The following is a 15072-nucleotide window of genomic DNA, read 5'->3' on the forward strand; positions in this document are numbered from 1 at the left end:
ACTCATTAATTTGGTGTCTGCAGATGGGTGGGAAAGCAAGTTGTGAGGTGGACACACAAAATCTGCAAAGGGATATAGACAGGCTAAGTGAGTGGGAAAATAATTGGCAGAGGGAGTATAATGTGGGCAATTGTGAGGTTATCCACTTTGGCAGAAAAAATAAAAAAGCAAATTATTATTTAAATGGAGAAAAATTACAAAATGCTGCAGTTCAGAGGGACCTGGGGGTTCTTGTGCATGAAACACAAAATGTTAGTATGCAGGTACAGCAAATAATTAGGAAGGCAAATGGAATGTTGGCCTTTATTGCAAGGGGGATAGAGTATAAAAGCAGAGAAGTCCTGCTACAACTGTACAGGGTATTGGTGAGGCCACACCTAGAGTACTGCTTACAGTTTTGGTCTCCTTATTTAAGGAGGGGTATACTTGCATTGGAGGCAGTTCAGAGAAGGTTCACGAGGTTGATTCCTGAGATGAAGGGGTTGATTTATGAAGAATGATTGAGCAGGTTGGGCCTATACACATTGGAGTTTAGAAGAATGAGAGTTGATCTTATTGAGACATATAAGATAATGAGGGGCTCAACAAGATAGATGCAGAGAGGATGCAGAGAGGAATTCTACTCATGGGGGAATCTAGAACTGGGGGCATAGTCTCAGAATGAGGGGCCGCCCATTTAAAACTGAAATGAGGGGGAATTTCTTCTCTCAGAGGGTTGTAAATCTGTGGAATTCTCTGCCCGAGAGAGCTGTGGAGGCTGGGTCTTTGAATATATTTAAGGTGGAGATAGACAGATTTCTGAGCGATAAGGGAATAAAGAGGTATAGGGAGCGGGCAGGGAAGTGGAGCTGAGCCCATGATCAGATCAGCCATGATCTTATTGAATGACGGAGCAGGCTTGAGGTGCCAAATGGCCTACTTCTGCTCCTATTTCTTATGTTCTTATTTAAATGAGACCCGAGGCCCAATATCGGGTGTGCCTCAAGCCTTCTGGACTCAGTTTGAGCTGGCTGAACCAATTTCTAGGCCATGATCTTTTATTTGACAATATTGTCTTCCATTTTATCTGGGCAAAGTTCCTTTTGTGCTGCTACAGTTTTCTTTTTTACCTCTCAAATACCTTTGTCTTCCAGATTTCTACATAAACTTCCTACAGTTGCTTGTTTTCGATTCATTTAATCTATCCTGTTTTCTTTAGCTCTGACCCTCTCTTTCATAATGAGAGACACACTGCTGTTGTAGGCTGCTAAGCTTAAACAATCCAATAACTGTCCACTCCCCTACCTCAACCCACCCCTCCCCTCCACTCCCCACCTCACCCCCCACTTCCCACCTACCCCTCCTTCTTCTTCTTAGGCGGTCCTTCATATCGAGGATGACTTCCTTCCATGTCAAAAAGGGATGAGTTCACAGGTGTTTCAATGAAGGACCTAATATTCCAGGTCCCGAAATACATGTTGAAGGGTGGAAGATGCCTGTGCGTGGATTTTTTTAATGTGTGGTGCCCATTGCACACCAGCCACCACACGGGTTTGACAGAGCTAGGTCATGGTCCACTGACAAGGGTCAATCAAGAGGACTGGAGACCAGCTCTGCTGCACGGACCTAGTGCGCACACATATTGCAGTGTGGGTTGGTCCGTGCTGTCTCTGGGCCCTCGCCTCTCCTGGGCCCCGAACTCACGCCTCTCCTGGGCCCCGATCACATTGCTCTGCAATGTCTTGCCGCTCCTTCGCCCCAACCTCGCCGCTCCCGCTGTACCTGCCCATGCTCCAATCACCGACCCGGGTTATGGTGACGTCCAATCCAGTCACCCTCTTCACTGCCGTCGCCCTCCTGCACCAACTCGCGCTGATTCCTGGAGTGGTATGCTCCTTTTAAGGCCCCGGTCTGCCGCTGACGTTCCTCGCTGGTCGGGGCCACACCTCACCCCTACCCACCACCTCACCCCTCCCCTCTCCTCCCCACCCCTACCCCCACCTCACCCCTACCCTTTCATAACGTCCCCAACCTACCATTCACCCCTCCCCTCCCAACCTCACCCCTCCCCTCCTCACCTCACCCCTACCCTTTCCACCTCACCCCCTACCCTCTCCATCTCACCCCTTCACTCCCCACCTCAACCCTTCACTCCCCACCTCACCCCTTCTCTACTACCCAACTCACCCCTCCCTACCTCATCCCTTCCCCACCTCACCCCTCCCCTACCACCCAACTCACCCCACCCTATCTCATCCCTACCCTCCTATAACCTCCCCAACCCACCACTCGCCCCTCCCCTCCCCTCCCCTCCTCTGGACCATGTGTCGGTAAAGCAAGGGGCTCAATCCTGACCTACCTTATGTCCATGTGGGTGCTTTAGAGCAGGGGTCACTGAATGTGATCAGAAGCTAAAACCCATGGCTGATTAGTTTTTTCCCCTCTTGCTAGCTCACTAGTAGAGTGACGTATATTAGCTCTCCAATTACTGAAACATCCCCAATTTGATGGACATGAATAGTAGCAAAATAATTCCTTTCAACACATTATAGCCCTGTGTTGTCACCTTGTTGGTCCTTTCAGCCTCGATGATTCCAAACAATTTATTTTCAACAAGAAGAGTCTGGTTATCAGTCCAGCCACTACTTGAGTCTATCTCCCTCTGGGTTACAAGACTGGGAGATCACTCAGTGAGTGAACCAGTGTAATATCTATTCCACAAGCAAGAGAGTTCTGAAAACTCACAAGTGACAAAGACACGCAGTGATTTATGAAAAGATCTTTCTCAGAAATGGAATAAATTCCATATATGAATAAATAAATTATGTAACGAAGCATTGAGAATGAAATGTTGAATAAATTATGCAAATAATAAAACATCTGATTTTATCACAAATTTCTGTGGCAAAATTATTGTACAATGTTTACACGCATACTTTTTAAAATAAAAGGTAACAGTTTTGCCCAAGTTCTTTAATTAGTTTGGTTTATATAGACTATCAACATAGAAACATAGAAACATAGAAAATAGGTGCAGGAGTAGGCCATTCGGCCCTTCTAGCCTGCACCGCCATTCAATGAGTTCATGGCTGAACATTCAACTTCAGTACCCCATTCCTGCTTTCTCGCCATACCCCTTGATCCCCCTAGTAGTAAGGACCTCATCTAACTCCTTTTTGAATATATTTAGTGAATTGGCCTCAACAACTTTCTGTGGTAGAGAATTCCACAGGTTCACCACTCTCTGGGTGAAGAAGTTTCTCCGCATCTCGGTCCTAAATGGCTTACCCCTTATCCTTAGACTGTGACCTCTGGTTCTGGACTTCCCCAACATTGGGAACATTCTTCCTGCATCTAACCTGTCTAACCCCGTCAGAATTTTAAATGTTTCTATGAGGTCCCCTCTCATTCTTCTGAACTCCAGTGAATACAAGCCCAGTTGATCCAGTCTTTCTTGATAGGTCAGTCCCGCCATCCCGGGAATCAGTCTGGTGAACCTTCGCTGCACTCCCTCAATAGCAAGAATGTCCTTCCTCAGGTTAGGAGACCAAAACTGTACACAATACTCCAGGTGTGGCCTCACCAATACCCTGTACAACTGGAGCAACACCTCCCTGCCCCTGTACTCAAATCCCCTTGCTATGAAGGCCAACATGCCATTTGCTTTCTTAACCGCCTGCTGCACCTGCATGCCAACCTTCAATGACTGATGTACCACGACACCCAGGTCTCTTTGCACCTCCCCTTTTCCTAATCTGTCACCATTCAGATAATAGTCTGTCTCTCTGTTTTTACCACCAAAGTGGATAATCTCACATTTATCCACATTATACTTCATCTGCCATGCATTTGCCCACTCACCTAACCTATCCAAGTCGCTCTGCAGCCTCACAGCATCCTCCTCGTAGCTCACACTGCCACCCAACTTAGTGTCATCCGCAAATTTGGAGATAGTACATTTAATCCCCTCATCTAAATCATTAATGTACAGTGTAAACAGCTGGGGCCCCAGCACAGAACCTTGCGGTACCCCACTAGTCACTGCCAGCCAGTCTGAAAAGTACCCATTGACTCCTACTCTTTGCTTCCTGTCTGACAACCAGTTCTCAATCCATGTCAGCACACTACCCCCAATCCCATGTGCTCTAACTTTGCACATTAATCTCTTGTGTGGGACCTTGTCGAAAGCCTTCTGAAAGTCCAAATATACCACATCAAAGGATAACTCTGGCTGGTTTCAGACTTATGATAGACTTGCCACCTCATTTCACATTTTAAACTCTTTGAAATCGCTTCTGTTCTATTGTAAGGTTAAAAACGAAAGCTCACGGTGGTGTCATCTTGCCAAGATGGACTGGGCATGCTTTGGTCAAATGTGTTTCGCCAGCAGCAATTGCCCTCTTGAAGTATGAGCAGGAACGTGAGAGAATGCCTGTCATGTATAATCGGTCAGAATATACTGTACACGGAGAGACATAACAGGGCAACTGCGACATGACTCAATATCAAGCCTCAAAATTATTCATTTAAATAATTTACATATCAAGATGCTGACCGGAATTTTCTGATAAGATTGAATAGACGCCCACCAGCACTATGGGGCTTAAGAGTTTTCACAATGCCACAAAGCCTCGGTACTTTGATCCCTAATTAAATCTCCATGCTATGTTGGAAATAGTCTTAAGGGACATTCACCATACCACACATGCCGTATAACACACAAAATGTTGGGCCTCATGAATGTGTGTGGATTGACTCCGGTATATTTCCGTGACTATAGAGCAGACTGCCTTGCGCATTTCACACAGTGAATTCTCCTGAACATTAAATCATGCCAACAGAGCCTAGAGTGGTTAATTGTGATTGTTAATTGGCGATGAAGCTTTAAGCCAACAGTTACTTTGCTTGTAACTGTATTTCTGAGTGGGTGTTGAAGTAAATTTGTATCCATCATCCACAATCTATGACAAGCGGAAAAGATATTGAGGGACTTGAAATAACAGAGGAGCAGTTTGGAAACAGAACAAGGACAATAAATATCATTCTGAGCAATACGAGATATTTAGAAAACCAAAATAGGAATTAGTTTAATTGTACTTCCCATTCATAATACTTTTTTTTTCAAGGAAAGCATGTCAGTATTTCTGACCTGTGTTTCTGCCTTTAAAACAGCATTTTGGCTCCATACTGTGCTTTTCAATCTAACAATCAGCTATTATCTTTGTTATGTAAAAGGCACAGCACCAGTAATCATTAGCAAATATGCCCCTTCTCTTTTCTAAATGGCTGGGTATTCTCCAAAGATGAGAAGCAAATTAAGCAAGAATATACAAGTGGGTGTAAGTTGTCCAGATTTCAGGGCCTTGTGTTTAATGAGGCTGTGCCTCTAATGACAGTGAAAGGATGTAGATGCAAATTACATCAGCACTGCCAATTCTCAAACTAAGTTTTTGTGGCATACTCGGAATGCAGAGCCCAGTGCAAATCATAACTGTTGCCTCAAAATTAGTCACTGCAAAGTGAGGCTTATCCTCAAGATTGTTGAAAAATGTATTACTGGTAGCAACATATTTCTGGCACTTTTTACAGTCAGAATTATATCATTGCCACCCGGGTGAATCTCCTTCACTCCTGGGGTTCGTATATTTGTGTCCACTGCCTTTGCGAGTCTGATTACCCTAAATGCTTCCATTATGTGCAAGCGATGAAGTTTATGTCGTGTGCACATCATCAAGATTTTCCTTCACTTCACGCCCTTTTAAAACCCGTGCTTGGCATCAATTAATCATTACTTCCTCATTTACTCACCTTCTCTCCAACCTTTGTGCATTTTGGTAATACTTACAGGATGGGCCTCGGCCCCTTACCTAGGTATGTCAATGTACGTCAGACCTGGCTCAGTGGATAGCATTCTCGGCTCTGAGCTAGAAGATCATGGGTTCAAGTCCCACTCCAGAGAATTGAGCACAGAATCTGCACTAATAGAGGGGCAGTAATGAGGGAGTGCTGCACTATCGGAGGTGCCATCATTCCGATGCAACTTTAAACCAAGGTTCCATCTGCCCTCTCAGGTAGGTGTAAAAGATCCCACGGCACTATTTCAAAGAAGTAGCAGGAGAGCCCTCCCAGTGTCCTGGACAACATTCATTCCTCAACCAGCACCTCAAAAAGATGATTGTATTTAGATGCTGTTTGTTGGAGCTTGCTGTGCACAAATTGGCTGCTGCATTTCCTACATTATAACAGTGACTACACTTCAAAAACTACTTAATTAGGCATAAAGCGCTTTGGGACATCCTGGGGTCATGAAAGGGGCGATAGAAATGCAAGTCTTTATTTCTAAAACAATGACAGAACTGGTTGGTGCTGTAATTATATTATTTTGTTACTGCAACTAATAGAGGCAGACAGCAGGTCAGGTCTGACACTTGTGTCTGTCTGCCTTGGTGACTTTGGCTAGTTCTTGCCCAGGCAGCTAGTTTAAACTCTTCACCATAGTACAGAACGCTCCAGCTTGGAGCTGCCACACGTTCCCTGCTTTGCAGAGGAACACTTCATGTTGGTCACTGACTGGTGACATTGTTGCCGTCTATACACATGTCTTCATTCCAGACTATCCAGCTTCCCAGCTGAATGTGGCATCAAGTGAAAATATGAATGGGGAAAATCAAATCATTCGTTGTCGTAAAAAGTGATCTAGGGGTGTTGTTACGAGCTGGAGAAGAGAAAATCCTAAATTCTTTCCAAATATTTCTCCAGCTACGTCCCCAGAAGTATTTTGTCCCAGGAAGTAATGAATCCCTATCCAGAGAGCTCACACTCTCTCTATTAAATCCCATTTTTCCCTTTCAGAATCGTACTGAAAGCCAAGACAATTCTCTTAAGTTTAGGTACATACTGTGCTGTAGGAACAATGCTCAGGGTACCTTAAATTGTAACCTGTTTACACCATGCTTAACCCTAACAATGTTTAGAACAGCTACTCTGTGCAAGACGAAAATCATAGAATTACATAGAAGTTACAGCACAGAAACAGGCCATTTGGCCCATCTGGTCTATGCCGGTGTGTATGCTTTACAGGAGCCTCTTCCCACCCCTCTTTATCTAACCCTATCTGCATATCCTTCTATTCCTTTCTCCCTCAGTTACTTATCTAGCTTCCCCTTAAAGGCATCAATGCTATTCGCCTCAACCACTCCCTGTGGTAGCAAATACCAGTCTTCTCCCTGCAATTAACTTGCACATTAAGGAGATAGATAGCTCTGTATATCTGGTTGCATATATTTGTGACCTACACCCAAACTGTTAAGACACTGGGAAAACATTGCAGGTCTATAACTTAACCAAAATTTGACCCCTAACCTGAAGAATTGGGACCATTAATGTTTACTCTGCAAAATGAATGCACTGCAGGCTAACAGTGTAACATGCACGCATCAGTCCATTTACTGGTATCTATCCACCGCTCTGTTTATTTATATGTCTCTTAGTGTTGAATAGGATTGGGTCAGTACACTCAAAAACTGTTCGGCGCTTGGAAATACCAGCAGGAAATTACTTCAGGATGATTTTTTGAGAACAACTTGTAGAAATTGAAAACAGTTTTCAATGTTGAGTCGCCCGACTATTATTGGATGGTGTGGACACCAGTCCTTGGAGGAGCACCATCTTTCATAGATTTATGTAAGCTTTTTTCTAATGTCAGTTTGCACCAGCTTCAGATCAACAAATGGGCTCGTGGATAATCACAACAAGCTGCTGTACGCCTGTGATCTTGCGCTGTAGTTTTGTATCAAACCAGACTTCAGGTTGATGCATCGCAGCTAAAAGAGCATCCTTCAGGGCAGTTTGTAAATGCTGTGTGAGTATAGAAGGGAGGGAAATGCTTAAAATAATGATCAAAGCTAACTTTACCCCCACCCGTCCCACAATCGAATTCCTACCATCAATAATTCTCAGCATGGTCCTAGTAAAAATGTAACTATTATAATATTGGACTTTGTTCTCCTAAGAAGAGAAGGTTAAGGGGAGACCTAATCGAGGTATTCAAAATGATGAGGGGGGTTTTGATAGAACAACTAGGAAGAAATAATTTCCTCTGGCAAGTGGGTCGGTAACCAGAGGTCATAGCTTTAAAATAAATGGCAAAAGCAGTAGAGGGGAAATGAGGATAAATTTCTTCACACACAGGGTTGTTAAGATTCAAACCACAATTGAATAAATACTTGAATAGGACTAATTTTCAGGGTTATGAGGTTAAAGCTGGGACGTGGGACTAAATTGGATAGCTCTTCCAGAGTATTGGCACAGACATGACTGGTCGAATGGCTTCCTTCTGTGCTGTAAGATTCTATGAAGTTCTAACTGGATAATGATTTGTCAATGGGATAGCTGGAATGATATCGAAGCTAAAGAGATGGCCGGTATGTACCTGGTACCTGGTGCATAAAGAAGTCTGCTTGAACTGAGGAGAGTGGCCAATAAACTATGACGAAAGACATAGGCGCCCCAAATCTGGTTGGTTCAGACAAGCCAAGCCAAAGGCAGCAGTAGCATTCTCAAGTACTGTTCTAAATATAACCACATACTCCTCACAATCAGCAAAGCTGGTCACTGTATGCTGCGTGCTCATTTTATCATTGTTTCCTCTATATTACTATTCACAGCTTTAAAATCCAAATGACATGAAAAGAGAACAGAAATATAGGAGGAAGGGATGCAAACAAGGGAAACCTGAAGTAAAAGAAATAGAAACTGCTGGAAATCCATGGCAAGTTGGTCAACACTTGCAAAAGAAAAGTGCATTAACGTTTTGGGTGGCACATTCCAGCAGAACTGACGAGAGATCCCACCTGAAGCAATGACCTGCATGTCTCTTCCAGATGCTAACTTTGTCTGTTGTTTATTTCGAGCATTAACGTACGAGGAACTACTTTCAAAAAGCAAAGCACTTGCTTCCTTTCTTCTTTATCACCATAATATGAGTTTTCTAAAAACTCCCACTTGATTAGAGCAGAGCAAAATTATATTTTTGTGCCGCACCCCTGCAGAGTAGGGTTGCCGACACTGCTTGGATGTATTCCTGGAGGTGTCATCATATGACCACCTGCTGCCCCGCCCCCACACTTCCGCCAACATGACCACCTTCCCACGGCCAATTGGAAAGCGAAGTCACTTCCTTATCTGATTGGATGATTCTTGGCTGTCAGTTAAATAGTCTTCTTTCCCCATGTCCAGTATTTTTGTAACGTACAAACAAAAATGTTCAAAGATTTTTTTTTAAACACAGTTTTTTTTTAAAAGCCCCTCTGATTTTTATCTTCCGGTTCATCTTTAATTCCTGGAGACTCCAGGGTAATCCTGTAGGGCTGGCAACCCTAATGCAGAGACTCAAGTTTACAGGGGAGCTGGAGGCTCCGATTATCTCAGCTGAACTGGATCTGACATTAAATAGCCGCTGAATGCTGCTGTGTCCACTGATCTGGTTCATGCAGTCCATGAAATGCAGCATTCAGGGCACGGGAGGAGAAAGGGAAACAAAAAACATCTGAATTGTTTTTAACTGTAAAGCTATATTTGATTTAATCTCTTTTTCTACTCTGAGCAATTAGCAATAGTTCTTGCTTATTTCTTCACATCATTTGCCTCCTTTCCAGTGTAAAATGGCACTGCCTGAACAAATCATAGAATCTTGGAATGCTTGAACTATGTTCCTATATTGATGGATTTCTGTTAGGTTAAGGGGTATTAAGGGTTACGGAACCAAGGCAGGTAGCTGAAGTTAAGGTACAGACCAGCCACGATCTAATTGAATGGCGGAACAGGCTCGAGGAGCTGAATGGCCTCCTGCTCCTATGTTCCTAAAGTATTGTTCTTGTTTTTGTACAAGACTTTCACATTCTGCAAATGTTGTGTCCTCCAACCAAACTAGGCTGACCGAATAAAGTGGACAGTTCCAACTGGTCTGCCCGAATGTTTTGGTATCATGCTGATTATTTATTCATCCCCAGCGCAACTTGTTAGAAGAGTAAATTGAACTAAAAGAGTAAGTGAGACTGCATGGCACAGGACGAGGCAATGTAACTTGCTAGTTATTCAGTTTCTTTTAAGATCGTTTGGCCTTAATAGAGAGCGATGCTAATTCTGTTTTCCTTCTGAGTATTGATGTACTTGTTAGTGAATCAATAAAGTGCCTGACAGACACCACATATCCCTGGAAAATATTAGTGGGTACAAACGTGTTATTATCGGTCTAATGCGTGGGGGACTCTTGAGGATCGGATTTTATTAGGGATGAGCTCTCAAGTGAGTTCTGAACCCTGATTGATCAGAATTTTTCCAGTTTATTCCCTCCACCATAAAAACCCAAATCTACTTATCCCAGAACAACATTGAAATGGATAACAATGGAAAATTTGTATTGAGCAAGAAATTCAAACCCAGATTGAGAAATAATGATCCATTCGTAGATTGTACATTCTCACTGAACTGATATTTTTTTTGCCTTTTCCTCGTTGCTATTTAATGTTTAAACAAAAAAGAATATTTTGAAATGCTACACCAATATCATTAATATATTACAACATTTGTCCAGAATAAGAATAATGTATAACATCAAGTATTTGGCGCTACCTCAAGGCACAAAGCAGTCCAAGACACTAATATGAAAGCTGTGAAATGCTTTTTAATGTATATTTAACAGCAAAGACTGTAGTGATCATTGGCTCCAGAACATTCTCCTTTTTTTTCTTTTGTGAAAATGTGATGATTAAAGGGAATGTAACTGTGCACATTGGAACCGTCTCATTTTTAATATTTGCTTTTAATTTAGAAGGACGGTTTCAGCAGTTTAAGTTCACAGCTCTGCTCCTATCTGATGAGCTACTGCAACAAGACTGATCCACAATTATTTGCGTCCTACATTAGTCATAACAGCTTATGAAAACAGACTCTAATCACACGGTGTATTGCAGAATGTGGCACCTATCTTGGGACAATCAGGAACGCTTCCATGCTGAGTTGCACTGGAAGAAGATAACTTGTGCTTGTTCTATTACCAGGAACATTTAACACGACAAATTTTGTTAAATAAACGTATGTTTTTATTATGCTGTGTTATCAATTTTTGCTTCTCATTCTTGTGTACAGGAAGAGAAAAAAAATTGTTCCTCAGAATTGATCCCCCCTCCAATATCATCAAATCTATAAGAATTATAGTGAAGCTCCTTGATTTAGTCTGGGTCTGCACAGCAAGTGTTCCCATATTAATAAGCAATATATACTGAACATCTGCATAAAAGAGATCATTGTCTTTGTAATAGCAGAATCTTAGGTGGATCATTTCATAGAGTCCCAGTGGTTTTCACTGTGTTTGCTTTGACATTATTAAACTCTGTCTGTTTCACTAATACCGAACCTAATTACCACATTTGCAGAAAAGTTTGCTCTGTGGGTCGAATGGTATTAACAATCTTTGCATGTTGCTCCTGGGCCTCTGTTTCATCAGTAGGACAGTTGTAGCACCTTCTCAATAAGACTGCTGTAATTATGCGGAATCAATAAGTTTTTTTGTGTTTGTCTTTGTTGTTTCTTCGATATGGCCTGAAGGATGCTGCAGGCAAGGTGCTGGACCGCTGGGCTATCATGTCCCGGGAAGAGGAGATCATTACCCTCCAGCAGTTCCTGAGGTTCGGGGAAACCAAATCCATCGTGGAGCTGATGGCCATCCAAGAAAAAGAAGGGCAGGCTGTGGCTGTGCCGACTTCGAAAGCAGATTCCGATATCAGGACTTTTATAGAAGGCAACAATCGGGCGCGAAGCCCGAGCCTCCTGTCTCATCTAGAAAACAGCAACCCTTCCAGTATCCACCATTTTGAAAACATCCCCAATAGCCTGGCATTCCTACTTCCATTCCAATACATAAACCCCGCCTCTGCTCCGTTACTCGGCCTCCCTCCCAATGGCGTCATGCTTGAACAGCCGAATTTGAGATTGAGGGAACCCAACCTTCCCATCCAGAATGAGCATGTGGAGAGCAGTGAGTCTGAAGTCTCTGTTTCTCCTTTTCGAAGTGACCAAGTAAGCAGCCGGAATGCCCTCAGCAGTATTATCAACATTGAGCCCAAAACCGAGCAGAACAGTTTGTCCCCGATTCGCACTCCAGCTCCTGCAAGCGACCCCGTCAAGTCCGACTACTCCAAAAGTAGTCTTCTGAGTGCAAAGATTCAGAGGATGAGAAGAATTGGACTGTCCCCGAGAAAGGGCCGAGTGGTCTGCAATGCCTGTGGTAAGACTTTTTATGACAAAGGTACCCTCAAAATCCACTACAATGCTGTGCACCTGAAGATTAAACATAGGTGCACGATCGACGGCTGTAATATGGTTTTCAGTTCCCTGCGGAGCCGCAATCGTCACAGTGCCAACCCCAATCCACGCCTGCACATGCCAATGCTGAGGAACAACAGAGACAAAGACCTAATCCGAGCCACATCTGGAGCCGCCACTCCAGTCATATCCAGCATCAAATCAAGCTTAAGTCTAACATCTCCCGGGCGACCATCCCTGGGCTTCAACTCATCTTCAGTAGATCCAGTTCTTCAGAACCCACTGGTATTCCCTTCACTAAAGACAGTACAACCCGTCCCTCCATTTTACAGGAGCTTGCTGACATCGGGTGAAATGGTCAGCCCTCCAACATCACTCCCTACCAGTCCCATAATGCCAGTGATGCCCACCCTTGAGCAACCTTGCGGCCCTGAGCAACATCCATCCACGGTTCAGGAACTTACAGCTGACCTCGCCCCCAAGAAAAAATCTCGCAAGTCAAGCATGCCCGTCAAGATTGAAAAGGAAGTGATTGACACGGCCGGTGAATTTGATGAAGACGATCAGGTCAACGAAAATCACGTTAGTGATGGTATCCATGATGGGGAAATGAACAATGGCCATTGTCATGAAGAAATGAGTCCCACCATTCACATGCACAGCAGCAGGAAAGCAGATGAGGAGCGAAGCCTTGGTGGGTTTGATGATAAACAAATGGATAGCATTACCTCTGAGGATCAAGAGCATGATCGAGATTTTGAGGATGAGTCCGAAGGCTCCGAGTCTAAAATGTGCGATGACCCCACAGATAATGATGAGCAGATGCATCGAGAGGTTTTTGATCAGGAGGAAATGTCAAGCAGCAATCATGAAGACAAAGGCTGTGTTTCCCCTCATTCAGAGACCATTAAAATAAAGGAAGAGTTCACTGACCCAACCTATGACACGTTTTACAGTATCAGCCAGTATGGGTTGTACAATGGTGGAGGAGGGAGCATGGCTGCCCTACAAGGGGGCTTCTCTCCTTCAATGGGATACAGCAGCCCCCAGAAATACTCACCAGAGAGTGAACTGTGCTCCAGTCCTGATCCTAAGATCTGTTACGTCTGCAAGAAGAGCTTTAAAAGTTCGTACAGCGTGAAGCTACACTACAAGAATGTTCACCTGAAGGAGATGCATGTTTGCACAGTAGAAGGTTGCAATGCAGCGTTCCCATCTCGGAGGAGCAGAGACAGGTATTGTCATTTGTCTGATTTATTTTTGAATGTATTTAATTTACAACCTTCACTTTAACTGAATGCCAATTACTTAAAAATTAAGTGTTTACTTCCAGATTTTTTTTGTGTTTATTTTGCTGTTTATTTTTTAGTTTATTTTCAAAAAATTAATAGTACAATTAAGTATAATGTTTTAAAAAGACGTTGTGTAAACGACATTGTTTTATGGATGCGGGCTTTCTCTGGTAGTTACAGCAGTTTGGAAGCATTGCATGTGCTGCAGGCCTGTGGTGTGGGTCTTTGATGTACTTCTCCATGAAATGGCAGGGCACATGATGACTGTACAGCTCCTGCAGGCTCTGAATTCCACCCATGTTGTGTTGAGAAAACAGTGAGGGGAGATGAGGAATTTTATCAGAGGGAGGGTGAGCTAACCCATCGCATAACAGCAAAGGCAAAATACTGCAGATGCTGGAAATCCGAAATAATCACACAAAATGCTGGAAAACACTCAACAACTCAGGCAACATCTGTGAAGAGAGAAATGTTTCAGGTCAATGACCTTTCATCAGAACTGGAAGAAGTTTGAGATTTAACAGTTTATAAGCAAGCACAGAGCCAGGGAAAAGAGGGGCGGGAAAGAACGTAGTAGGGTGGAGGGCAGGAGTGATTCAATAACACAAGGGATGATGGTGCGAGTTAATCACAGCACTTCTGTGTGTCCCCCCGCAGCGAATGTGAAGAGGACAAGTAATAGAGGACCACAAACCAGTCACTTGTTTATTTTCTCGGTGGGATTATAATGTTCGTCACTGGGAGATCTAATGAGAAGCAGAAAATGAATTGCAAAGTATAAAAGGAAGATATGTTCATAAACAACAGGCATATCCAGAAGTATTCCACAGGATCCCATCAACATTCAGAAATTCTGGGCATCTGCTGGTATATCTGTGGTAAGAAGTGATGGGGAGTTCCGGCACTTGACATTTGCAGTCGGTGCCTCTTCCTTCAGAGTTGCTGCACATTTTATGTTGTTGGCCGATTTTTCCTAAAACCATATCACTGGGTGTAGTCATGCTGCTTTCAGCATTCCACTTACCGATCTATTTCCCACTCGATAGTTTCATAGCGTACCTGCCACCCATTGCCCCTCCAGTACGAGCATAGGGACAGATGGCCATTCAGCCCCTCCAGCCTATTCCACCATTTAATTAGATCATGGCTGATCTGTATCTCAGTTCCATCTACCCTCCTTAGTTCCATATCCCTTACCCAACAAAAATCTATCAATCTAAGTTTTGACATTTTCAATTGGCCCCCAGCCTCAACAGCTTTTTGGGGAGACAGTTCCAGATTTGTATGAAGAAGTGCTTCCTGACATCACCCCTGAACAGACAGGCTCTCATTTCAAGGTTATGCTTCCTTGTCCTTGACAACCCCAGCATAGGAAATAGTTCCTCTCTATCTACCCTATCAACTCCTTTAATCATCTTAAACACCTCAATTAGATCACCCCTTAATCTTCCATACTGAAGGGAATAGTCTATGCAAC

The 15072-nt window shown here is 43.4% G+C and overlaps 1 protein-coding gene across 2 annotated transcripts in view; it reads left to right on the plus strand.

Moving 5' to 3' along the window:
• Positions 1–15072, plus strand: part of bnc2 (basonuclin zinc finger protein 2) — a 385796-nt gene that overhangs the window by 317032 nt on the left and 53692 nt on the right. For both annotated transcript variants that reach the window (XM_070870160.1, XM_070870136.1), the window contains exon 4: positions 11587–13538. In XM_070870160.1, coding sequence (XP_070726261.1) covers positions 11587–13538 — 1952 coding nt within the window. The remainder of the gene's footprint in view (positions 1–11586; positions 13539–15072) is intronic.

The sequence above is a fragment of the Pristiophorus japonicus genome, chromosome 1 (assembly GCF_044704955.1).
Source record: "Pristiophorus japonicus isolate sPriJap1 chromosome 1, sPriJap1.hap1, whole genome shotgun sequence".
In the NCBI taxonomy this organism is placed as follows: Eukaryota; Metazoa; Chordata; class Chondrichthyes; family Pristiophoridae; genus Pristiophorus; species Pristiophorus japonicus.